The sequence below is a fragment of the Megalobrama amblycephala genome, linkage group LG18, assembly GCF_018812025.1.
Source record: "Megalobrama amblycephala isolate DHTTF-2021 linkage group LG18, ASM1881202v1, whole genome shotgun sequence".
Lineage (NCBI taxonomy): Eukaryota > Metazoa > Chordata > Actinopteri > Cypriniformes > Xenocyprididae > Megalobrama > Megalobrama amblycephala.
The window spans coordinates 32,395,613-32,423,313 of NC_063061.1; the positions used below are offsets into that span (position 1 = coordinate 32,395,613).

Sequence of the window (27,701 nt, forward strand, 5' to 3'; positions counted from 1 at the left end):
TCAGTTTTTAAAATTATTTTTTTTTATCAATTTATTTCATCATGTGAGCATTTTTAGTTTCTGTTTTTCTTTTAAAAAAAATGTATTGCACTATCAATGTAACAAGATAATGAGACAAACAATAAAACATTTTAACAAAAAAGCATGTTACACCATCTCACTTTATGTCTGATATTTACAAAATAAATAAAGTCCTGATTCTTCTGGAAGCTGCAGCTCATAATGAAATACATTTGCTACAGATTATTTTTTGCCATATGTGTTTGTATTTTATCAGATCAAACATCGGCCTCATTGAATCTGAATCAGAAACTAAGCATGCAAAGTTAATATTTCACACGTTATCAAGATATGCACAACTGAAACAACTCTGGTAATGGTGGTTGATGATGAAACTGGAGTTCTAGACGTGTTCCTGAGTTTCTGAAGGGGTGAATCTGTCAAGAATTTGTCATATTTCACCCCAAAATCAAAATAAAAAAATAAGTTCTATTTTAAATATATATTTTATTTTAATTTTGGAGTTTACTATGACCTGGACATTAGGAGAGATTCACCTGGATACAGTCTTGAGATTCGTGTAGGTCTGACAGTTTTTAGATGTTGATATTTAGGTCCTGATGTTTGAGAAATCGAGGGATGGTCCATATATTCGCCATTTTGTTTTCCATGATTTGAATTTGGCGCCAGAATAACGTCGCCTCAGCTACGCCTGTAGAGCTTTATTAAATGAGCACGTGTGTTTCCTGAAAGAGAGGAAAAGGTTGGTAAGTTAAACTTAAACACTGACAAAAATATAATGACAATCATAAAAAGAAAATATAAAAGGCTTGAAAAAAAATCCCGCTTGCTGAAGTGAAGCATAATAAACGTCAATTGCACTGGAGTTGCTGATTCACGCAGCAGTTAATCTTTTCTGTGATAAACTAATCTTGTCTTTGTACAGGCTGAGGTTCAGGTTTCTGTGTGAAAGTGTTTTTGTGATTAGGGCTGTGTGTCGATATCGATACAATCATAACGATATTTTTGCGCTTCTGAGCACCGACAATCTCCATTATTGATTTTCATAAAAACGCGATATAGTTCAGGCGATCTAGTCACAATCTTGATAATTTTTATGTCTCTTAACTAAATATTAACGCCCCCTTTTAAAAGACAACAATCTTTTATCACAATAGTGAAAATATAGGTGAATTTCAAATCATTTATCTACTTTGGTTTGAATGGATGCTCGTAATTTTTGTCTCTTCCAGGAGGAAGTGACATAATTTACTAGAGGATAAACAACAAACATCAGTAAGTACTATCTTAGGATTTGAGACAAACAAACAAACTGTCAATTTTTCATTGATTAATGACTTTATTGGTTTACGAAATTCATGTCTGCCAAACCTAGAAATACTTTTTCTCCATATAGTGGACTTCACTGGGGTTCAACGGGTTGAAGGTCCATATGTCAGTTTAGGTGCAGCTTCAAAGAGCTCTACATGATCCCAGACGAGGAATAAGAGTCTTATCTAGAGAAACCATCGGCCAATTTCTAAAAAAAAAAAAAATAAAAATGTATATACTTTTTAACCACAAATGCTCATTATGCACTGCTCTGTGTTATGTTTCACGTTGGAAACACACGTGACGTAGGAAGTATACTGTGGTAGGGCGAAAAACATCTTGTTTTCTCATCGTTTTTACCTTTTTTTTTGTAAAGGAAGTTTGTCTTAGTCTTTGCATGTTCGCTTTGTAAACAGTAGATCGGTACTTCCTCCTACGTCACTCGTGACCTTTCCAACATGATTACGTAATTTGTGGCGCATCGCAGAGCAGTTCAAGACGAGCATTTGTGGTTAAAAAGTATATAAGTGTTTATTTTTTTAGAAATTGGCCGATGGTTTCTCTAGATAAGACTCTTATTTCTCGTCTGGGATCATGTAGAGCTCTTTGAAGCTGCACTGAAACTGTCATTTGGACCTTCAACCCGTTGAACCCCAGTGAAGTCCACTATATGGAGAAAAATCCTGAATGTTTTCCTTAAAAACAAAGAAAGAAAGACATGAACATCTTGGATGACATGGAGGTGAGTAAATTATCAAGAAACTTGAATTCTGAAGTGAACGAATCCTTTAACTAACATTAACTAATGGGACTTTATTGTAGTGTTGCCATTTATATTTGACTAATTTCAAGCATTTTTTTAAACTCAGGGATTAAATGACTTTAGAAACATACATTTAGTCAATTGTGTCAAACTTAAATGCATTTTTAATGCATTAACTAACATTAACTAATATTGGGCCCTGTTGGTGCTTCACCTGCAGTAGTTTGTTCCACACTCATAGTGATCTCTGCATCCAGAACCCACGGGTTTCAGAGTGTTCCAGCGCCATAGTAACGAGCGTTTGGCCCGATGGATCAGTCCAGTTGCCCAGTCAGTATCTACGGGTGCCGACTGGACCTACAGACAGACAGAGAGAGAGAATGTGTGTTAAAGTCACCATTAAATCAAAACAGACAATTCTTGTTTGTTTTTTTTTTGTTTTTTTTAATGGAATACGTTTATTCTAAATGATTTATCGGTTCACAATATTATTGTTTTAAATTCATGTTCCTCGTAATCTTGAATAGCAAACCACAATCATCCAATCAATTCACCACAGACAAAATCAAGCCCCACCCTATGTTTGTTCTATTTCCAGAAGCCGCTTCACTCGAACATACGAGAAGAAAAGACTAGCGCAACTTCCCTTTCATGCCCATTTGAAGTTTTGAACTTCACCGTTCATCGTGGCACTTTCAGTTCACTGAGATCCAGAGATGAAGGTTATTTATTAAACGTCATCATATCATTGACTCTGAAGGATAGTCAGTGTCCCAAAATTACAAATTTAGACTTTTGAGCAACTAAATTTAGAAAACCAACAAGGTCGGTCTCTTTTCAAACATTTGCATAACATTGTGCAACTTCTGACAATGATTTACCAAAGCCTTCGGATCCTCATCGCTGTGTGTTACTGTACATGTACAAACAAAGACAGAATAAAGTTCTCATGTACAATCACAGGAAACTGATAAGACGAGATCCATGTTTTTCCAGCTGGAGGAAACCTTTTACATGCAGATGATCCGGTTTAGAAAGAGTGACATCTGCAACTAACATCTGAGCGTCTGATAGTGTGTTTTATGACAAATGTGAAGAACATTTTAATAATTTTTCCACTTTTGTGGATTGAAAAGGTTAAAAGTTCTTCATGGCATCATCAATGCCAATAAAGAAGCTTTATTTTTAAGACACAATTTAATTTTATGCATTATGGTGCCATTTATGAGTAGAACAAATGTTGCAAACTTAAAACCAACTACAGAGAAACAAATGAATATCAGTTTAAAAAAAAAAAAGTGGTTGAAATGCTTATCAGTCAATCCCTGTACTAACAGCTATTAATTGAGTAACTGATTAACTATTGAGTAGTTGAGGAGTTGGTATTTGTTTGATTTAATTAAAGAAAAATGTATTAAATTACACAAATAAAATTGAATAATATAAGCATTCCAAAGGATAATGTGAAAGTTAACGTCAACAAACTGTCAATTTTTCATTGAGCAAAGACTTCAACTCTTTACAAAAATGCTTCTCTTGTCACTGTCTAAATGATCGTTTTCGGTAAAGTTTGTTTTCAGCGCTTTATTGAAGCTAGGGCTATAAAACCACACGACAAACGTGCGTTTCTGAACTACGGAGCCCATAAAGGGACATGGTGATTCAAAAATATGAGTAAAAAATATTTCCCCCACCACAATGTCCCTTTAAGGGCTCTGTAGCTTTACATTCAGTGCACAAAAAGTTGACAATTTTAGATGCTGCCTGTATAATTTAGGTTATCTTCCCCACAGTTAGTTTGCGGCGTCAAACGCGTGATTGTGAAGTGATGTACCTGCAAGGCCAAGAGTAGAGCGAGCAGAAGGACGAGCAGACGCTGGTTTGCTGTGATCATGTTCAGGTTTTCCAGTGAGACAGTGATTGAGCTGGACGCTGTTTATATTAACAGCTGATAACAGTATCAGAGATCAATGATCAGCGGACACTTTAACCACAGAAATTAGGGCGACTCCACGTCTGCGAGGGTAACGGGACCTTTTATCAAACCGACTGCAAATGACAAATCATATCAGGAGTAGACGAACGGAGTGAGGTGGAAGAGCAGATTAAAATACAAGTCCTGCTGAGATCAGACTAATGAAATAAATGACTGAGTTCCTGTTAGTCAAACTGATGATTCTTGTATTCATGTTTACCTGGTCAATGTCCAAGTTGAGCTCTGTTTGAAATTTCCACAGGATCCCCAATGAAGAATCCACATTTACAGGGAAACTCAAGACCTATACGTATAATGTAAGTCTAAAATGATGAATCAACACAAATTAATCCAACTTTCTTCTTAATTGTCCAGATTCCAGCTCTGCTCAATCCTGGGATGCTAATAAATATATTAAAATTAAAGTTTTGTAATAATATGACAGACACTTGACAATAAGATGAACAATATCTGCAGCATTAGTTGATGTTAATGTCAACATCATTTATGAACACATTATTAAAATCAAAAGTTGTATCTGTTAATATATGGACCTGAGCTGATATGAACTAACAAACAGTGAACTAACATTAACAAGGATTAATACTGTAACAAATAAGTTTAATGGGACTAATGGGATCTCATTGTAAAGTGTTATCTTTTATATTTGACTAATTTCAAGCTTTTAAGAAGCCTTTAAAAATGATTAAATGTTTTTAATATTATTTTGAAACGTAAATTTAGTCCAAACGTTTATCATATAAATCTTATCATAACAGAGTCATATATATGTGGATAGCAGATTTAAAGGGATAGTTCACCCAAAAATGCAAATTCTGTCATCATTTTCTCTCCCTCAAGTTAAAACCTGTATAAATGTCTTTGTTCTGCTGAACACAAAAGAAGATATTTGGAAGAATGTTTGTAACCAAGCAGATCTCGCCCCCCATTGATTACCATAGTAGGAAAAAAAATACTACGGTAGTCAATGGTAGTCTTTAAGAGAGGGGAAAAGATGCCAAAAAAAGTTATTTTAGCTTTCTTTTACTCCATTACTGAGTCAAGATGAAAGACATAAACAAGAGCTAATAATAAGTCACAGCTAACAATAAAATATGCGTTTTTGTTGCTGAGGTTTGATCGTTTGCTTCACCTGTCCAGCAGAGGGCAGCGTTACTCCAGTTCATTTACTGCCTTCTTTATGCAGTTTCTGATGTAGTTTTGGGTTTGTTCATGATAATGATAACAATGATGTTGTTTACACACATTCTCGTAATACCTGCAGGTGTTTTCCTCCTCTGAAATGACAGAACTGCATCTTTTTTGACTTTACATTTAACACGGATACTGATTGCTGCCTTTTAATTAACATTTAAAGTCCCCTTGTGGTGAAAATATTTTGAAAGTATTTAATGTTGTTTATATGTCTATGTGGTGTTTTTAATATGCTTTAAGACAAACCATGTGCAAATTCATAAGTCAGCACCATTGCTGAGTACTGCAGATTCAAAAATGCAGTTTGAAATCGCTGGTGTTTGTGACGTCACAAACTACTAGCCGGTAACCAATCACGTCAATGTGCTGGTGGGCTTTAGTATATCAAAGAATTTAACAAGCCTAATCATATTAATTACCGTTATGTGTCCGACATTGTGCATCTCTGAGCTCGTGCGAGTGAGTGGAGGCGGGGCTAATTAGCATATTCAAAGATCCATGTATAGTAAATGAAGCAAGGGTGTAGTTGCATTCAAGCTATTTTAAGACATTAAAAAATTATTTTTTTCACAGGAAAAAAACATTTAAATATGTAATTTTGGTGATCAAAGATGAGTTTTAAGGGATAAAATTATTGAATTTATACAAGGAATTTATATAGTTTTCACATAAATGTATAATTTATTTATTATAAAAATGAAATGAGTACAGATATTAAAATCTAAAAATAATAGCGTACTTAAATACAGTGACAGAGAGTAAAATGTTTCGTTAGTGTCCACTTTTGGACTACCAGTATTACTAGCTGTGGATCTAAACCTGTACTAAGAGATACTGAGTAATTATGAGCTTGTGCGATTTTGCTGTTTTTAACTTCTAAATATTTATTATTATTATATTCAGTGTTGGGGAAAGTTACTTTTGAAAGTAATGTTACAATAATGCGTTACTCCCTAAAAAAAAAGTAACTAATTGCAGTACATAGTTACTTTTTATGGAAAGTAATCTGATACGTTACTTTTGCGTTACTTTTTCTCACCCTGTCTGGGCTTTCTTGTTTGTTTGATTGATTTGTAATAAAAAAAAAGTATCATATTTTATTGTAAATGTAAAAGTAATGCATTACTTTACTATTTACTTGAAAAAAGTAATCTGATTATGTAACTTGTACCCACAACACTGATTATATTTCTGTGTTTAAAGGTCCCATTTTTCGTGGTTTTTTGAAGCTTTGATTGTGTTTATAGTGTGCGATATAACGTGTTCATGTTTCGCGTGTAAAAAAAACAGTATTTTTCACATAATTTACTTATCTGTATACCGCAGTTTCCACTGTCATAAAAACGGGCTGATGACTTCCTTGTTCTGTGAAGTCCCTCCTTCAGAAATACGTAACGAGTTCTGATTGTGCCAGCGGTTCCTGTGTTGTGATTCGGCAGCTTAGCGAACTCCGTGCCCTTAAAGGTCACGCCTCTTACCATAACGTGGAGATGCACACGCTCAGTGTTATTGTAAACACGTCTTTAATTTTACCCTATCAATTTGAGCCGGAATCAGACCCGGTGATTGGACTGCGGGATGAAAATAACAGCGTTTCGACGACATGGCGACAAACACACTCTACAAACGCAACTCTTGTGTATTTCTGTGGGCGGAGGTTAGTCAAAAAATGTTTTAGTGACGTCATTAAAGAAGGAAGTAGAGGGATGTAGTCCAAACTGGCCGTTCGATGTAGGCGACTTCTGTTAAATAAAATATCTCGCTTGGCATTGAACTTTGAGCTTTAAAATTTTACAGATTTTATTTATACTCTAACAACAACATTACACACTAACTAAAGTTTGAAACATGGGATCACGAAGAACGGGACCTTTAAGGCCAGACTCTTCACTGGAATCAGTGGCTGTTTCATTTGATTCTGTATTAGTGCTTATGTGAAGTTATTAAATTTGCATGATTAGTGATGTCATTAATGAAGTATTGTCTGTCATTTAGATGCTGTTGATCCAGACACACCCTTCACTTAGAGTTCAGTGCTATTATGGGCAGGTGGGTAACCATGGTAACGGGTTTCCTGGTGTTCTGGGATGTTTTGACTCAGATAACCCATGAACAGGAAGTGGTCCATTCTGCTGCATCACATGGTCTCAGAGAATTCAGGTAAAGGCTATACGTGATGGTAAACCTCATTCTGTGAAACTGCACGAACTGTCCCACCGAGGGGAAACAGACTCAAACTGTCAGTCAGTCAAATTTATTTATATAGTGCTTTTCACAATACATATTCTTTCAAAGCAGCTGTGCATGAAATCATGAGGTTAATATTTATAATATCTTCATGCCTTATGGCCCGTTCACATGATGATATAAAAATTGTTCTAAATATAAGATTCATACCACAATATTGTTGGAACAGCTGATGAACAATAAAAACATTGACAGCCAACCATCCTACATGGACTATAAACAATCATCCAACCAAGATTTTCTATTTATTAGGCTATATATATCGCTTTACATGAGTGTACTGTATGTACAAAGTAAAGTAGGACATACACTACTATATATATACAATTTCAATATATAGTTTTTGACGATTTAACAATTAAGCAGTTGAGATTTGCTATATAGTATATAATGTTTAACACGAGTGTCCAGTTAAGTTTGGATTTACTTTTAGTGTTCGATATTAATTCATAAATCATTTCGAGATATTAATTCGCTATACTGTGATATTGAAAATTATGAAACCTGTGAGGTTTTGTTCAGTTATAACAATAACGTTCAGTTAAAATACAACGTTTGTTCAAAGTTTTCTGGTTTTTAATAACGTTAGCACACAAATATTATTTATACATCATTCATGGAACGTTGGACGTTCCTCTAACGTTTTTTAGAATGTTTAAATGTAACGTTCCCATCATGTTTGAAGAATGATATAATAGAATGTTCCCTTAACAATCAAATAACCAAATAATAAAATCATGTTTTCTAATAAGAACGCAAGCATGTTTTTTGTTAGAACTAGTTTAAAGGAGATCAGAATAAGCGTGAGCTCATGTTTTTCTGTGTGCACTACAGCACTGTATATATATACATATATATACGTCTTTGTCTTTACATACTACCCAGACATTCCCATCATTGTGTTTCTGAATACCGGGAAGTGCTTCCCAAAATTAACCCCCAGAAACGTTGGACCCCCCAGAAGCCCTAGTGAGTGTGTTTGTGTGTTTATCGTCTGGGATTGTGGGTATAGAGACATTCCTGTCCTGGAAAACTCCTCACTTCTTTAGAAAGACTGGTTAGTCCTATAAATGACTTGAACACACGGGCCTCTGTTTGTTTCATGTATCTCATCTGGGCCCCTAAACGTCTATTGTTGTTTCATGGTCATGTGTGAACACGTCTCCTCCTGAAAGAAACACAATGAGGATCTGATCTAGAGGCCCCATCCTCCTCAGCTTTCATTGCTATTAACGGGTGACATTTCTGCTCCAGGACCTCGTGCTCCTTTGATCGGACTCTGATTTTCACCTTCAAAGCCTTCAGTTAGTGAATGTAAGTTTAGAATCTGCTAAATATAGTGAATGATTGACAGGGGAGTGGGCGGAGCTTCACTGGACGCATCAGAGCATATTACTGTTTATGTTGCAAATATGGTCACGTGTGTTTTTACTCACAGCACACTTTGGATCCCATTTAATTTGAAAAAAATTATATATTATTTTAAATATTAGAATGATTTCTGAAGGATCATGTGACACTGAAGACTGGAGTAATGATGCTGAAAATTCAGCTTTGATCACTGGATATAAATTACATTTCACAATATATTCACATAGAAAACAGTAACATTAAATTGTAATAATAATATTCACTGTTTTTACTGTATTTTTGATCAAAGAAATTCTTATACAAACTTTATATATTCCACATTATAGTAATCCGAATGAGTTATATTTGCATTACTTTATTAGTATGTTAATGTTGCATATTTTATATAATTTTAAATATATTAATTTTGTGTATAATTTGTTGATTTTTTTTTGGTAATTTTTAAAAATAAATTTTATAAAATTAGATTATATTAAATAATATTAAATTATAATAATAATATTAATCAATAGTATTTATAGAATTAATATAAATACTATTGATTAATATTATTATTATAATTTAATATTAATATTTTAATATGAATAATTTTATATTAATTAATTTATAACTTAATAATTTGTATTTAAATTTAAAGTGTTTATATAACTTGTTTTATCTGTTGTACTGCTTTTAATTTCTGTTAAAGTAATAAAAATCAGAATCATTGAGAATTTCATACTAAAAAAACAGCTGTTTGCCCTGTAATATAAAAATAAATAACCAGTGAATATTGAATTTTTATATATATATATATATATATATATATATATATATATACTGAAGAACTCATTGGTTGTTTTGGAGCCGTCAGACCGAGAGCTCATTATTATGGGACCCCCTCCTGTGCCCAGTAATCAGACTGTACTGTAAAGGACCTTAGTGGGGCCCCTCGTCACAGGACCTGGGACATTCCTGTTCGTCCCCTTGACGACAGCGCTAGATTGTTTGAATAAAAGATGTCTGTGGTTTTCACACACAGTGAACAGAATACAAACACCTCCAACTCCGTCCACACCACTGAAGCTCCGTGAAGAAGATAAATGAGCTTTTGATCATCCTCCTCATGTAAATCTGAGTTGATCAGGTTTGTGAGGATTCTCAACTTGCTGTTATTAATGGAAATACTCAGTATACACTGTAAAAAGAAGATTATTGGAGTATGTTTTACAAGAAAATATTTTTTTTCTTTTAGTGAAGTATCCCAAAATTCTCTTGATGTTCTCCCAGCGCAGTGACGCTTCTCTCATGTCCACCAGCAGGAGGCGTCAGACGTCCTCGCCTGATGATCACATGATTCTTCAACCCTGCACTGAGAGGTGAGTCGGTGTGATTATGGGCTGTATGGAGGCCAGAGGTAACCACAGTTTCCTGCTGTTCTGGAATGTCTGACTCTAATCACCTGTGAAGAGGAAGTGCTCCATTCTTCTGGACGCTGCATCACATGATCCCAGAGAATTCAGGTGAAAGAGCAAGCACAGGGTGTGACCTCTGAACTGACCTTTCACTTCTCACACACATGACTTCTGTACTCACAGAAGACGGAGTGAGAGTTCTGACTCACGCGCAACTGTCCTGAAATGCCAGCTTGACCTTAATTGACTTGTACATAACGTCACGATGGAAAACAAAATCTTAGTGATCCTAAAACAGGTTTCATTTTCTTTACGCAAAAATAAAATGTTTGCATTATTTATTTGTCATATTCTTTGTATTCATTTTTATTTTCCTCACTAGGACAAATTCTGAAAACTCTTGATAAATGGGGTTCAATAATATTCATTCCCTCCAGAATTGGTCACAAGAATAATGCAAATATTTGAATATATTTTTTTTGCCAAAAAACAATATTAGCTAATTAAAATCCATGATTCTGAGCGCAAACACATTATTATATAACAAATGTATGCCTATATAACAAATTGCGCACCTGTATTGACCACAGCTGTTTTCAGTCATCATGCACAAAAATATTTATTGCTAACTGACCTTTCGCCGTGAGTTTGATTGACAGGCGATCGAACCAATCAGAACACCGAATCCACCGTTTTGTCCGAGAAAGCAGTCTGGAGTTAGAAGATTAACGTCGGTAGACTTGAACTTGAAAAAGATGTGTACTGACATCTTTCCGCGATCGAAACAACATACCTTCTGATGTTCATTCATGTTTATTTGATGCTATAAATGAACTAACAGGAAGAGATGATCGGTTCACAAGCTGCTTGAACTGGGACGCTAAAACGATCATTAATTTCTTTAAAAATGACAAAATTTTGTTTCATATCAAAAGTAACCTTCTCTGTCTTGTCTGTCAGTGTCCTCTTTGCTCCGCGATGTATTTTTCACTGCGTGATATTATGATGTGTGGTGAGAGAGCGGCATGGCTTGTCGGACGTAGCAACAGTAACTAAAGGGGGCGATTCTTTATGGATGGCTAGTACAGTCACTAATACTAATTACATAAATGTATGATGATTATTGGTGTGTTTTCATTGCAAAATAATAGAAAAATGCTGCAAAATGTCACTCAGTTTTTGAGAAATGCCACAGCAGATTGAGTCATTTTGGACTGCAAAAATCAGAAAATGTCTGAATAATGTTTTAAAAATAAGTACTGTGGTATATCATAAGGTACAGTACTGAACTTAACCGTGTACCATGGTATTTACAGTATTTGATACTTCAAAAAAGATCATTAATATTCAGTAATAAAACCTGTTCTAGTAGAGCCCGAAAACACTCTTAAGACTTTGTATAAGGGTGTACCAGGTCCTCTTTAATATCTGTAGGCGTTTGACCCTTTAAGTCTCGTGACTTTGTGCTCCATTGACCTCCACATGCAGTTCTTTCACAAACATATTCCACTCCTCCTCGCTTTCTCTCTGAGCGGTCCGTCCACGCCTGGATCCGCAGATGTTTTCCACTGAGCCCTGCGTGTGTCCGGTGAAGAGAGGTCAGGGTGGATCTTTCTTCTTTAGCCTATATGACACGCATAGGTCACATACTTCCTCTGGCATTCGCCGTGACATGGTGCAGAGTTCCCATATTTCTTAATAAAGACCATGAAATGCCACAGAGTTCACAAAAAATGAGAACCATAGAAGTTCTGATCATTGAGAGAGAGAGAGAGAGTCCTAGACTTGCACAGGGTTTGTTTATGAAGTTTTCAGCTGTTTTGTCTCGCTGGATGTTTAATTAAACAGCTCTGTGTGGAAAACGGTTTCTCTGTACAAGCATGTCTTGCTAAATATTTGAGTATTTCTTCAAACATTTAAAGATTTGTGCATTACACGCCCTGTTAAAGGAAAATGGAAAATGCATACTGCAAATTTTCCCACAAATGCATTAATATCAACATCAAGTTCTTTAACACGTCATGAAACATATCAAAAATCAACGTTTCACCTCAAAGTCACAAAGAAAATGAAACCTGTTTTAGCACCATTTTATATTTAAACATTTAAACACATTTTACCCCCAAAATCTCTTTCTTGTGGTTTTAACACTCTCTTTCTCTCTCTCTCTCTCTCTCTCTATATATATATATATATATATAGATATATAGATATATATATAATATATAAATATAAACTTAGAAATTTTTCAATTTTATGCACAAAATGAGCTCATTTCAAATGTAATGCCTGCTACAGGTCTCAAAATATTTGGGATGGGGGCATGTTTACCATGGTGTAGCATCTCCTCTTCTTTTCAAAACAGTGTAAAGACGTCTGGACGTCGAGGTTATGAGTTTCTGGAGTTTTGGTGTTGAAATTTGGTCCCATTCTTGCCTGATATAGGTTTCCATCTGCTGAAGAGTCGTGGTCATCTTTGACATATTTTTCTCTATAGGTGAGAGATCTGGACTGCAGGCAGGCCAATTCAGCACCCGGACTCTTCTTCGACGAAGCCATGCTGTTGTAATAGCTGCAGTATGTGGTTTTGCATTGTCCTGCTGAAATACATAAGGCCTTCCCTGAAAGAGAAGGCGTCTGGAGGGGAGCATATGTTGCTCTAAAACCTTTATATACCTTTCAGTATTCATAGTGCCTTCCAAAACATGTAAGCTGCCCATACCGTATGCACTTATGCACCCCCATACCATCAGAGATGCTGGCTTTTGTGCTGAACGCTGATAACACGCTGACACGACGTCTGTGATTTCTAACAAGAATGTCAAATTTGGACTCGTCTGACCATAGAACACTTTTCCACTTTGAAACAGTCCATTTTAAATGAGCCTTGGCCCACAGGACACAATGGCGCTTCTGGACCGTGTTCACATAGGGCTTCCTTTTTGCATGATCGAGCTTTAGTTGGCATCTGCAGATGGCACGGCGGATTGTGTTTACCGGTTTCTGGAAGTATTCCTGGGCCTATTTAGTAATGTCATTGACACAATCAGTATCTTCTGAGGGCCCGAAGACTACGTGCATCCAATAAAGGTCTTCGGCCTTGTCCCTTACGCACAGAGATTTCTCCAGTTTCTCTGAATCTTTTGATGATGTTATGCACTGTAGATGTGTGCAATTTGACGTTGAGGAACATTGTTTTTAAAGTATTCCAAAATCAGCCTCTTTAAGACATCCCTTTTATGCCTAATCATGTTACAGACCTGATATCAATTAACTTAATTAGTTGCTAGATGTTCTCCCAGCTGAATCTTTTAAAAATGTCTTGCTTTTTTTTTTTGCCCCCGTGCCAACTATTTTGCGACCTGTAGCAGGCATCAAATTTGAAATGAGCTCATTTAGTGCATAAAAGTGTAAAATTTCTCAGTTTAAACATTTGTTATGTTATATATGTTCTATTGTGAATAAAATATTGGCTCATGTGATTTGAAAGTCTTTTAGTTTTCATTTTATTCAAATTTAAAAAACGTCGCAACATTTCCAGAATTCAGGTTGTGTGTATGTATGTGTGTAAATAAATAAAATTCATTAATCAGAATTAATTACGTTTTTATAAACAATGTCACAATTATGTCAAAACATGTTTAATTTTCTTTATGCAAAATATAATTTATGTACGTCACATTTGTTAAATCCTTTGTTTTCATTGCATTTGGTTTGTATTTTGTACATTTTATGTAATTTGTCAAAGTGCCAAACAATATTCATCATACACAATGGCAGATTAAGAAGTAAGCTAGAGAAATGCAGAGCTGTCTTTTGTGTTTATAAGAAAAAAAAAACACAAATATTATTTGCAAAACATCTTTTTAGAGTTTGTTTTTGATTTTGGTGGTGAAATGTGATCTGAATGTGAGTTGTGAATTTACACATAACAGAAGGTCCAGTTATATCTGGCTGAAGAACTAAAACAGTCGGTCACCTTGATACATGCATAAGAATCTAAACACAGACCCTCCTACACACACACTCTCTCTCTCTCTCTCTCTCTCTCTCTCTCTCTCTCTCTCTCTCTCTCTCTCTCTCTCTCTCTCTCTCAGTTCCCTCCCACTCTCGGTGACACTGCACTCATTCATTCAAATACTGAGCCGCCCGCTGGATCGTGTTTACTCCTCTGAAGAGCTTCTGGAGCAAATACTATTACAGGAGCCAGTCGCAGTGAACACACAGCAGCTGATTTATTATCTCATGCAAATCTGCTGCAAGTGCTGAACATTCAACACTGTGTGTGTGTGTGTGTGTGTGTGTGTGTGTGTGTTTAGGAGGAGAAACTCACACACACGTCCAGCTGCTGTAGCAGTGGAATCAGACTTTCAGCTCCATCAGCCTCAGCTTTATTTACACCTGCACCATGAGGAAAGGCTCCTGTTGCATGTTCACGTCTGGAATCCTCGGCGCTCTTCTCCTGGTCACAGGAGTCGCCCTGTTTGTGTCCGGAGTTTTCCAGACCTTGATCCACAACAAGCTGAAGAGAGTAAGAGTCTGTTTTCATCTCAAGTTTATTAGTGCTTGTGTCTTATTCATAATTCTTTTGTTTCATTATAATTTTACATTTTTATGATTTATTTTTTGTACGTTTTATATTGATTATTTTCATTTTTTAATTATTATTTTAATCTTTAGTGAGTATTTTGTACTGATTATTTACATTTTTAAATGTTTTATGATTTATTTAATTTTTTGTAAGTGTTTAATTATTCATTTTAATTTTTATTATTTAATTTTTAGGGATTTTATATTGATTGTTTTTATTTATTTATTTTAATTTTAATTAAATTAATACCATTTCATCAACTCACAAACCCCACACTCTAAAAAATGCTGGGTTAAAAACAAACCAAGTTGGGTTGAAAATGTATAAACTCAGCGATTGGGTTGTTTTAACCCAGCGGTTGGGTTAAATGGTTGCCCATCATGCTGGGCGGTTTTATTTAACCCAACTATTATTTAAAAATTACTATACTATATTACAATCACTTTTTTTTAGTGTGCATGTCTGGGTGAAATATGGGCAAACCTAACCGTTGGGTTTAAAATTTAATTAAAGAATGAAAACCACCAGTTAAATTTGTCCATATTTGACCCAAACACGTGTTGAAACAACCCAGCATTTTTTTAGAGTGTAGTTTCTGAAAGATCCAGTGGCGGGAAACAAGCTTGAATGTGTTCAAGCTGTTAGTCGAGCATGTGCTCATACACTCATTCTGTGTAATCAGAGAGTGACATGTAACAAGTGCTCTGTGTTTCTGTCTTCACCACATTCGGCAGCCGCGTCCACGTGTTTTCTTCCTCTTAGAGCTTCGTATAAATGTGGCGTCTGCAGAAATCACATCACATGATCGTTTGTCAGACAAAGTAGAGAACGATCAGCAGGAGTTTGTGAAGTCATCAGGAACATAAACCGCTCATATTGACTTCTAATTTATTCATTTTCGTATTGAAATCTAATTCTTTTTGCACATAATGTTAGTGTCAAATCAACCATTCAAATGCGTTCTGACTGCCTTGAGCTTTAACAGCAGATACCATTGCTCTGTTTGCATATAAATGTCATAGGCTGCAGGAACAGGAAACACATTGTGTGTGTTTTCTGAATGTGATGTGTGTCACAGTGGTGAGTGTGTGTGTGTGGGGGGTCCTGGTATTCCCTACGTTATGGGGACTAATATATCCCTACATAGATAGTAATACCAGTTAAATTTGACCTTATGGGGAACTTTTTTCATATGTTACTTGCCGTTTCTTTGTAATTATTTAGTGAAATTGACTTGCAATTTCTGAGTGAAAGATATTTCTACTCCTATTTTTCTTTCAGTGCAGCACTAAAACTACAAGCAAATTCTGATTTTAGTGTAAGTTGAAGTTCTTTCAGCAGAGTAGCAATTTACCATCTTAAGTTCAGCCCACAGCTGAGAATAACGTTGCGCGGGTCGTCCTGATTGAAGTGGTCGGACGCTCCGGGCATGGAGACGGTTTGAGCCGCCCATGTTTAGAGGCGTCTGTTGATTATATCCGAGACATCAAACTCCTCAGATAAACCTCTGCTTTCATCTGCTGTCATGTTCAGCAGATGTTTGGAAGAGGAAATCACACACATGCTGCCCATCTAAGATGTATCTGATTGTCCACATGGTTCATACTGGAGACTTTTGACTATCTGCATGAATTCTGGTTCATGTTTTGTTTTGTTTTGTTTTTGTTTTTTGTTTTGTTTTGTTTTGTTTTTTTGTTTTGTTTTGTTTTGAGTGACAGGAAAGTGACAGGAACACTCTTGGAAAAAAGTTTCAATGTGGTTCTATAGAACTCTTGGGTTCTCGACTCAATTTTAAAGAACACTTTACGCCAAAACGTTTCAGTGTGGTTCTAAATAGAACTCTTGGGTTCTCGACTCAATTTTAAAGAACACTTTACGCCAAAAAGTTTCAGTGTGGTTCTAAATAGAACTCTTGGGTTCTCGACTCAATTTTAAAGAACACTTTACGCCAAAACGTTTCAGTGTGGTTCTAAATAGAACTCTTGGGTTCTCTGCTCAATTTTAAAGAACACTTTACGCCAAAAGTTTCAGTGTGGTTCTAAATAGAACTCTTGGGTTCTCTGCTCAATTTTAAAGAACACTTTACGCCAAAAGTTTCAGTGTGGTTCTAAATAGAACTCTTGGGTTCTCTGCTCAATTTTAAAGAACACTTTACGCCAAAACGTTTCAGTGTGGTTCTAAATAGAACTCTTGGGTTCTCTGCTCAATTTTAAAGAACACTTTACGCCAAAACGTTTCAGTGTGGTTCTAAATAGAACTCTTGGGTTCTCGACTCAATTTTAAAGAACACTTTACGCCAAAAAGTTTCAGTGTGGTTCTAAATAGAACTCTTGGGTTCTCTGCTCAATTTTAAAGAACACTTTACGCCAAAACGTTTCAGTGTGGTTCTAAATAGAACTCTTGGGTTCTCGACTCAATTTTAACGAACACTTTACGCCAAAAAGTTTCAGTGTGGTTCTAAATAGAACTCTTGGGTTCTCGACTCAATTTTAAAGAACACTTTACGCCAAAAAGTTTCAGTGTGGTTCTAAATAGAATTCTTGGGTTCTCGACTCAATTTTAAAGAACACTTTACGCCAAAACGTTTCAGTGTGGTTCTAAATAGAACTCTTGGGTTCTCTGCTCAATTTTAAAGAACACTTTACGCCAAAAGTTTCAGTGTGGTTCTAAATAGAACTCTTGGGTTCTCTGCTCAATTTTAAAGAACACTTTACGCCAAAACGTTTCAGTGTGGTTCTAAATAGAACTCTTGGGTTCTCTGCTCAATTTTAAAGAACACTTTACGCCAAAACGTTTCAGTGTGGTTCTAAATAGAACTCTTGGGTTCTCGACTCAATTTTAAAGAACACTTTACGCCAAAAAGTTTCAGTGTGGTTCTAAATAGAACTCTAGGGTTCTCGACTCAAATTTAAAGAACACTTTACGCCAAAAAGTTTCAGTGTGGTTCTAAATAGAACTCTTGGGTTCTCGACTCAATTTTAAAGAACACTTTACGCCAAAACGTTTCAGTGTGGTTCTAAATAGAACTCTTGGGTTCTCGACTCAATTTTAAAGAACTCTTTATGCCAAAAAGTTTCAAAGGATTCTTTAAAAAAACATTCTAAAAAAATCTTTCGGCCATGGTTATTCTCAGTTAGAAAAGCACTGAATTTATTGTCACATTAAGATATTATGAAGACTTTTTGGGCAACTAGTAGTACGCTCACTCAGTTTGTGGCTGTGGCCGTCAGTGTGTCTGACTCTGGGTTGTGTCTGACCTCATTCCTTCAGTTCTACAGATAGTCAAACACTATCCACAAACTACAGATGAAGGTACAGGCCTGAGGAGGAGAAAATCAACGGTTTGTTCCCCACATCCGTCTGTTAAGAACAAACATTGTACTTAGTGGTGTTTGCTAAGTTGTATCTTTCATTGACATAAGCACCAAAACATATCTGAAGTGTTTTCCGGTTATTTTACTAACTATGCACGACTATATGGTTAGTTGCATTTAATAAAATGCATTCAGCATGTTTTTCCCTGCTGGCACCATACAGTCAGTCTGGAGTTTGGCATATAATTAATATACTCTTTTGGCCATTGAAAGAGTGTTAAATAGCAGTGAAGCTTAGATTAGTATAAACACGTCATTGTTCTGGACGAATACTTCAGCATTTTTTCTAGAGGTCTTGGCTGGAAATTTTCATGAGAAAAGAATTGAAGAAAAAAGAAATGTTGCCCCAGTTGATTTCAGGAATGAGTGTGAGCTGATGGTCATGTGATCTGTGAGGTGTGTGTGTGTGTTAATGAGAGGTCATTCAGTCCAGCCTCACGTGTGTGTGTGTGAGTTTCAGTGGTTTAATAGGGAAGAAACTCATTGTGATGTTGAGATTCATAATGTACTTTTGCTGACAGGTTAGTAATTTAAATGTGGTTTAGATGTTGAATGCAGTAACAAGTCTGTTCAGATTGTGTAGTGTTATCATTGGACACATCATTGAAACGAGGTAGGCCGATATAAATCAACCATTTTGAGATTATCAGCCTTTAACTGTGCTCGCTTGGCCAATCAACAGAAGGGTTGGTATATACCAGCAGCTCTGCTCATCTCAGTATCTGCCATTGGAAAAACCCATGAATGATAAATCAGAACATTCAGTTAAAGCGATTCATTCACACTGAGGCATTATGGGTCATTCTGTGAGGTTTATGACAGATCATTTAGTCTTATCTAAACATTTATGAATGTGTTCTATTAAATTCACTGTAACAACATTTCCCTGACTGGTCTGCAGCTATGCAGCTCCATACACAACAAACTGATGCACTGTGTATTCTGACACCTTTCTATCAGAACCAGCATTAACTTCTGGAGCAATTTGAGCTACAGCAGCTCGTCTGTTGGATTGGACCACACGGGCCAGCCTTCAGTGAGCCTCGGCCGCCTATGACCCTGTCGCCGGTTCTCCACTGTTCCTTCCTTGGAGCACTTTTGATAGATACTGACCACTGCAGACCGGGAACACCCCACAAGAGCTGCAGTTTTGGAGATGCTCTGACCCAGTTCGTCTAGCCATCACAATTTGGCCCTTGTCAAACTCGCTCAAATCCTTACACTTGCCCATTTTTCCTGCTTCTAACACATCAACTTTGAGGATGAAATGTTCACTTGCTGTCTAATATATCCACCCAATAACAGGTGCCGTGATGAAGAGAGAATCAGTGTTGTTCACTTCACCTGTCAGTGCTCATAATGTTAGGCCTGATCGGTGTGTGTGTGTATATATATATATATATATATATATATATATATATATATATATATATATATATATATATATATATATACACCATTATTGTGATTGTAGTGTCGAATTTAGTGTCAGTTCTGTTTTCCAAGCAAACATCTCTATTTATAAATGTGAGAAATGGGTGCTCAAATTATTAATATAGTAAACTGTTTGTGGTTAACCGTCATTAGAGTTTCTGCTCAAGTGAGAAGATGACTATCTTTATCTGGTGAAGTTCTGAATTACAGTTCCTCCTCAGAGACTTTTGTTGAACCACTACAAATGTGTATGTACTGTATAAATATATGTTAAGGTCTGTGCCCCAGTGACTAATCAAACTTCTACAAACGCCCCTGAGTCACTAGTTAAAGCTGTGCTGTTTGTGATCTCTGGCCTGTTTTCTGGCAAACGGGAATGGGTCAATGTCTCAACACACCTCAAGGGTCCAATCACCCCGCTCGACAGGCTGGTTAGAGGTTATCTGAGTGTTGCGTTTGACCCAGTGCGATGTGTGGGTGAATTCAGATGGTCTGGTAACAGAGTATCTAATAATTACCATCATGGTTGAGTATCTTTCATATTGTACTTTCATGTTTCTGCTGGTTCTTTGGCTGAAGTTCTACTGATCTGGAGGCAGAATGAACTTCATTAGAATTTGAGGAATTTAGAAATGTTACATTTGAGTATGCAATAATGTAGCGCATTTGGATCAGGTGACACCTGAATGGCCTAAAGACTGTATCCTATAATGCAATGTGCTCAGTTTTAACTTCTATTTCTAGTGTGATGAATGACATAACATAGCATGTTGTTTTGCTGTTATGTTTTATATTTTACAGCATAAAACATTACAGCAAAACATTACCTAAAACATAATACAACATAAAACATGTATGTTTTTGGTCCATTTCCCTGCAAGAGAACATTTGAAATGTTATACGTACGTTTGAGGAGCAGGTCACATAAATGAGCTCAAAGCTGACAGTCTCTAAACTGAACAAACACATGTTGTAATAAAACAACATAAAACAAAAAGTTAACAAAACAGAACATTGTTTTTTTATGTTATGTCGTATTTTTATGTTGTTATAAAACATAGCAAAGGATACCTTAACATGTTTTGTTGTGTTTTTTGTTGTGTTTTATATTATAAAAATATCATAAATTATAGCAAAGCATTACATATGACAACAAAACATGTCATGTTATGTTTATAATTTAGAAAACAACATAAAACATACCATAAAAAATAATGTAACTAAAGATAACAAGTTTTGCTTTTATATTTTACAACATATATTTTACATAAAACATAGCTTAACGTAAAAATTTATATTTTATATATATATATATTTTTTGTTGATTTATATTTTGCTTTATTATACAACAACAAAACATAACAGCAAAATTTACTGTAACGTGTTATGATTTTTATGTTATAAAATACCATAAAACATAGCAAAACATTACATATAACAACAAAACATCATGTTATTTTTTATTTTAGAAAACAACATGGAAAATGATATAACAACAGCAAAACTTTATCTTTTATGTTTTTATATTTTACATGATGTTTATGATATTTTTATGTTGTTTTATATTTTGCTGTTATGTTTTGTTATAAAACAATGTAAAACAAAACAGTAAAATATACTGTAACATGTTGTGTTACATATGTTTTTATGTTATTATATATGACAACATTTTGTCATGTTGTTTTATATTTATATAACAACATGAAAATAACATGTTTTGCTGTTATGTTTTATATTTTATGACATATAACATAATAAAACATCACATAAAAACATAGCATTTTGCTGTTATGTTTTTTTTGTTATAAAACACCATAAAGCAAAATATACTGTAACATGTTACTGTATGTTGTGTTATGCTTTTTTGTTGTTTTTTATGTTATAAGAATATCATAAAACACCAAAACATTACATATAACAACAAAACGTCATGTTATATGTTGTTTTTATTTAGAAACAAATAACATAACATAAATAACAACATAAAAGATCAGATGTTTTGCTGTTATGTAAAGTTTTCTATTTTGTAACATAGTAAAACATTACATAAAACATATCATAATGTAAAACTTAAGATGTTATGTTTTTCTGGTCCATTGTGCTGCAAGAGAACATTTTAAAATGCTCTACGTTTGAGGAGCAAATCACATAAATGAGCTCAAAAAAGCTGACAGAAATGAGCTAAAGCCTCAGAATATCCCGAAAACATCGTTAACAACTAGGGTCGCAAGTTCTGTCATTTTCAGCATAGATGAACGTGTTTCCCGAAACCACAGTTCCAACGAACATTCGCAAACGGCATCACACAGTTGTGTGATTGGAAGGACAGATCTCGAGCTGTGGTTACAAGAATAGTTTCTTGCATCACATGTGGACTTATCTTGAGCAAAATAAGCAAGCTGACATTCAGTACAATGATATTTTTTATTTCAAATATATACAAATGTCATTTACATCTTTTAGTTTGTCAAGAGATTTAAAGCGCCGTTTTTGAAGAGTGTGCATGTGTGTTCGTGCTCTAGTATGTATTATTAACCAAGGTGGTTGAACGACAATACGGTTTCAGGAAACTGGCTCTCTAAACTGAACAGACACCCCTATTGAATCTTGAGATATGATGTGTGTGTTTTGTGTGTTCAGGAGATCACGCTGACAGAAGGCAGTAAAGTTTTTGCCACATGGAAGAATCCGCCGCCTCCAGTCTTCATGGAGTTCTTCTTCTTCAATGTCACCAACCCTGACGCCTTCCTGAAAGGAGAAGCCAAGCCTCATCTTACTGAGATGGGGCCGTACACATACAGGTACATCACACACACCACAGGTTTTTGTCCTAACCAGGGCAAATTTGTTGGTCACATTGTTGGTTGTTTCTGTTGCATTGCACTGGGAAGCTCCACCCACAGTGAAACTTCATTGGTCCAAAATCCCACTCTACACAACTGCATAACTAATGTTATGCTTGATGTTATCTGTTGTGTTGTCGTTTTGTTTTTTGTTACATTACATATAACAACAAAACTTAACATGTTATGGTTTATGTTATAAAAACAAAATAAAACATGTAATATAACAAAAGATAACAAAACAACAAAATGCTGTTTTGTGTTGTTTTATATTTTGATGTTAATTTGTTTTTTATTTTATAAAACAAACAACATAACATAACAAAAGATAACATAACATGTTAAACTGTGTTGTTTTTATGTTATTGTTTTTTGTTGTAAAACAACATAACTTAGCAAAACATTACATATAGCGACAAAAAATAATGTTTTGCTTTGTTATATTATGTTTTAATGTTATAAAACAACATAAAATATAACATAATATAACATAACGTAATGCTGTGTTGTTTTTTATGATGTTGTTTTAGCATAACATAACATGTTGTTTTGCTATGTTATGTTTTTGTGATAAGTTTTATTATTTTGCTATGTTTTTTTATCATAACATTACAAAACATAACAACAAAAATTAACATGTATTATGTTTTCTTGTTATTAAACAACATAAAATACAACATAACATACCATAACGTTGTTTTGTGTTGTTTAAATGTTTTTTTTTGCTGTTATTTTGTTTTGTATCATAATATCACATAAAACATAACAAAACATGTTATGTTTAGCTGTTATGTTATATAATTTATGTCAAAACAAAAGCACAACATAATGTAAAGTTTTTTTTAACATTATTTTATATCAGCAAAATGTAAGCAATTTCAAATTTTTTATGTTATACGAGATAAAACTTGATTTTTAAAGTCAGTTTTATATGTTGAAAAAATATACAGTTGAAATATGTGGAAACTGTTTTACAGGTTAAAACATAACGTTATGTTTTAGTTATGTTAATTACTAACGTTAACATTAGTTATGTTATAACGTTAACATTAGTTATGTTAACGTTATGTTTAAACATTATGTTATGTTACATTTTGTTGTTGTTGATGATGTTTTGTTTTGTTAAGACAGTATTGAAAAAGTTTATTGCCCATATAAAAACACTGAGAAAGCAACACATATTATGGTCAGACACGTTCAGAAACGCAACAACACTTAAAAACCGAGCTTGCGTAGTAACTTGGTTTGCTTTGGCCTTGTGACAGAGGCAGAATGAGATCAGAGCCGCTGTATTTGGCTTCTGTTGCAGATGAGAGTGAAGCATCTGTCCCGTTGACACAGTGCTGACGGTCAGAGATTCGAGTCTGGTGCGAATCTCAGCACAATCCGTCAGGCTGCGGCTGGAGATGCTGTGTTCAGTCTAAAGATGCTTACAGGGAAATTCCAGCGCAAGCCATTCACAGTTTACTGAGTCATCCTGTCGGGAATATTCAGCATTTCTGCTCAGACTATAGCCACCTAATCACATTAACCAGGTGGAATTAATTAAAGTTGCAGCTTTTTATTGATCTGTAATTTAAGAAAGAGAGTGAATCCAACAAAAGCTCATAATGTTGCCTGTAGTTCGGTTGTAAAACAGCTGCTATCTAAAGATATTGCTGTGCTAATATCACAGCTCATGTGAAACCCCCGGAAATTACTCTCTCTGCATTATGTAATCTCTTTAATCTTTAGTGTCTTTAGCATCAATCCCATTATGCATCTGAACAAATATTGATTATTAAAAGGGTCCCAGAAAATAGAATTTTATATTTAAAAAATAATATTATCAAAAATGTGTATTTTTACATGTTTTTATTTAAAATATAAATAAATATATATATAAATAAAATATGAAATATATATATATATATATATAAAATATTAATTAATGTAATAAATAAATTCAATATAAAATATATTAATATGTGAATTATATTGATCAAACTATTTTGCATAAATTAATATATAATAAAGTATAGTATAATATGATATATTTAATATTAATTTAATAAATAAATAAATAATATATTTATATAATAAATTAAATGATATATAATGAACATATTTATTATAATAAATTTGTATGTACATTTATAGACAATTTATATTTGATATATTATATTTATTTTATTAAATACATTATAATTTTGTTATATTATTGTTACTATATTGTATTATAATTTAATATAGTAGTAATATAATAACATTTCATTTAATAAAATGTAGTATAATATAATATATTTAATGTTAATTTTTAAAATTATATAGATATATAATTTAAAATATGTATTAATGTACTAAATTCAATATAAATTTACAATATTAATATATGAATTATATTTATCAAAAATATTGTTCATAAATTAATATATAATAAAATATAGTATAATATGGTATATTTAATATTAATTTATGAAATAAATACATACATAAATAAATAATATATTTATATAATAAATTAAATTAAATATTATATAATTAAAATATTTATTAATATAATAAATTTTATATTTTTTGTATGTATATGTGTTTAAAATTAATTTATATCTGATTAACATTTATAGACAATTTATACATTTATATATTGTATTTATTGAATTAAATAAACTATAATTATTGATTATATTATTGTTACGATATTGTATTATAATATAGTAGTAAAACAATAACATAATTCAATAAAATATAGTATAATATAATATAATTTAATGTTAAAATTTTATATATATATATATATATATATATATATATATATATATATATATATATATATATATATACACTCACGCTGAAAGTCTTTACTGAAGAATTGTGAATATGCATCTTAAACTCTAATGTTTTATCAGTGTTTGCGGTCATGCTCTCGTCATGCCTGTAGGACTTCACGACACACCTTAAACAAATATCAAAGTCTGCAGCCGTTAACTTAACAAGCAACTCTCTACCGCTTAACCAAGGCCGGTGACCTGTGCTCCTCTAGGGTGGTTTGTTTGCGTTCAACTTGGGTAATTCAAAGCAAATAGAAAACACTTCAGCAGGAATCGATCTGATCTGATGTTGAGCCATGCAGAATGAATCATGAATAATTTCCATGCAAATATCCTGTACTTATAGATAATGTTTTCTGTCTTACAAATGCTGTTTTATTGGTTTTATGCTCATTGTATATTCACTCTCTCATCATTAAAGGATGAGTTCACTTTTAAATAAGATTTTCCTGATAATTTACTCACCCCCATGTCATCCGAGATGTTCATGTCTTTCTTTCTTCAGTCGAAAAGAAATTAAGTTTTTTGATGAAAACATTCCAGGATTATTCTCCTTATAGTGGACTTCAATGGAGCCCAAACGGTTGAAGGTCAAAATTACAGTTTCAGTGCAGCTTCAAAGGAATGAATGCAGCGCCAGTTTAGTTTTTTTTCTGTAAGTAGAATAGGGAAGGCGTAGGACATACGGCGTAAGCGTTTTGAAGAATATGAAAAGCGGAAGCACGTGCAAGCCGTTAATTTGTGTTTATAAAGCATATACAGTTGTATTTTTTTTAGAAAATGACCGATGGTTTCTCTAGATAAGACTCTTATTCCTCGACTGGTATCATTTAAAGCTCTTTGAAGCTGCACTGAAACTGTCATTTTGACCTTCAACCGTTTGTAGTCCATTGAAGTCCACTATAAGGAGAATAATCCTGGAATGTTTAATCAAAAACCTTCATTTATTTTCGACTGAAGAAAGAAAGACATGAACATCTTGAATGAGATGGGGGTGAGTAAATTATCAGGAAAATTTTATTTAAAAGTGAACTAATCCTTCAATGCAGTGGAAGTCAGTCTAATACAATCAACTCACTGGTGTTTCTGACCCGTTCCAGAGAGTACCGGCCCAAACACAACGTGTCGTTTGTGGATAACGGGACGAAGGTTGCCGCTTATACGCCCAAGTTTTTCGTCTTTGTGCGTGAGAAGTCAGTCGGAGACCCGAGCGTGGATATGGTGACGACGTTGAATATCCCGGCGGTGGTGAGAACACAGTTAAAGCTGCTGCTGCAGACGTTTTGTTTTTCCAGTTCGTCTGATTCTGGTTTCTTCAAACAGGCCGTGATGGATCGGCTCAAAGGTGCGGGATTCTGGGTTTCCTCCGGCATTTCCATCTACATGGGCTCCATTGGCACCACCATGTTCATGACGCGCACGGTGAACGAGCTGCTCTGGGGCTTCAAGGACCCGCTGCTCACTCGCCTGAAAACCATAAAGCCAGACACGGAGGAATACTTCGGCCTCATGTATAACGTGAGTCTCAAACTGATCTACTGTGACATGATACGAAGAAACGCACACATGAGAGACGACGCTCTACCTGAGTTTATGTGCACATCTTCAAAAGTGTTTCACAGTGTTCTTGTGTTGATGGATGTTGTTCAGTGAACCATCCTCAAGTTTCCTCGAATGCGTTTCTTTTAATAGACTGATAATGATAATGATTGTATTTAATTCCTGTTTTATGTTTATATCACTTCTGTGGACCTGTGTCTACTGCTCACATGTGTTATGAATTTTATATATTTTTTATATTTTAATTTATATTTGATATTTATTTTATAAAATAAATTATAATTATTGAATAAAATATTTTATTATATTTTTACTAATATTGTATTATAATATTTTATTTTACAATACAGTAACATGTAATATAATATAATAACAATATAATAACATACTAATATGTAATTTAATAAAATATAGTATAATATATTAATTTATAAAATTGTTTACATAATTTAGAATTTATAAAAATAAAATAAATATATACAATAAATATATTTAATATTAATTTAGAATTAAATTTAAATATTTATAATTCATATTATATTTGATTAACATAATTTATAAAATAAACTAAATATATTTCATTATACTATTGTTACTATGTTGTGTTATATTTTATTTTATAATACAATATAGTAACATATATATTTATTTATAAAATATATTTTATAATATAATATAGTAACATAATATAAAATAAATCTAATATAATATTAAAATATAATTTAGATACATATAATATAATATAGTAACATTTAATTTAATAAAAAAGTAGAATATTTTAACATAATATTA

The 27,701-nt window shown here is 33.9% G+C and overlaps 2 protein-coding genes and 1 long non-coding RNA gene across 5 annotated transcripts in view; 2 read left to right on the plus strand and 1 right to left on the minus strand.

Moving 5' to 3' along the window:
* Positions 1-143: 143 nt before the first annotated feature.
* Positions 144-4,223, minus strand: LOC125252429 (liver-expressed antimicrobial peptide 2). Its single transcript, XM_048165730.1, has 3 exons — positions 3,930-4,223; positions 2,310-2,452; positions 144-746 (listed from the first exon to the last, which is right to left on the minus strand). Exons 1-3 carry the CDS (start codon positions 3,987-3,989, stop codon positions 707-709), a joined length of 243 nt encoding a protein of 80 aa, XP_048021687.1. The 5' UTR covers positions 3,990-4,223; the 3' UTR covers positions 144-706.
* Positions 671-12,468, plus strand: LOC125252430. 3 transcript variants are annotated; one of them, XR_007181225.1, is made up of 7 exons: positions 671-767; positions 1,254-1,296; positions 4,333-4,387; positions 7,281-8,589; positions 8,708-8,846; positions 9,925-10,029; positions 10,138-12,468. It is a non-coding gene; the product is annotated as an uncharacterized LOC125252430 (long non-coding RNA). The 3 variants fall into 3 exon arrangements; XR_007181223.1 differs by having other exon boundaries at positions 7,281-8,846; XR_007181224.1 differs by lacking the exon at positions 8,708-8,846 and having other exon boundaries at positions 7,281-7,445.
* A 1,977-nt stretch (positions 12,469-14,445) lies between these two features.
* The window catches only part of scarb2b (scavenger receptor class B, member 2b), a 30,633-nt gene continuing 17,377 nt past the window's right edge, over positions 14,446-27,701 (plus strand). The window contains exons 1-4 of the mRNA XM_048165435.1: positions 14,446-14,828; positions 22,337-22,497; positions 26,450-26,597; positions 26,673-26,867. Coding sequence (XP_048021392.1) covers positions 14,706-14,828; positions 22,337-22,497; positions 26,450-26,597; positions 26,673-26,867 — 627 coding nt within the window. The 5' untranslated portion in view covers positions 14,446-14,705. The remainder of the gene's footprint in view (positions 14,829-22,336; positions 22,498-26,449; positions 26,598-26,672; positions 26,868-27,701) is intronic.

Bases quoted from the DNA above. Each gene is read 5' to 3' on its own strand.
- LOC125252429 (XM_048165730.1), bottom strand. From the start codon at position 3,989: ATGATCACAGCAAACCAGCGTCTGCTCGTCCTTCTGCTCGCTCTACTC. The intron at 2,453-3,929 runs GTACATCACTTC...GTCTGTCTGTAG, and splicing joins CTCTACTCTTGGCCTTGCAG to GTCCAGTCGGCACCCGTAGA. The intron at 747-2,309 runs GTGAAGCACCAA...CCTCTCTTTCAG, and splicing joins TGTGGAACAAACTACTGCAG to GAAACACACGTGCTCATTTA.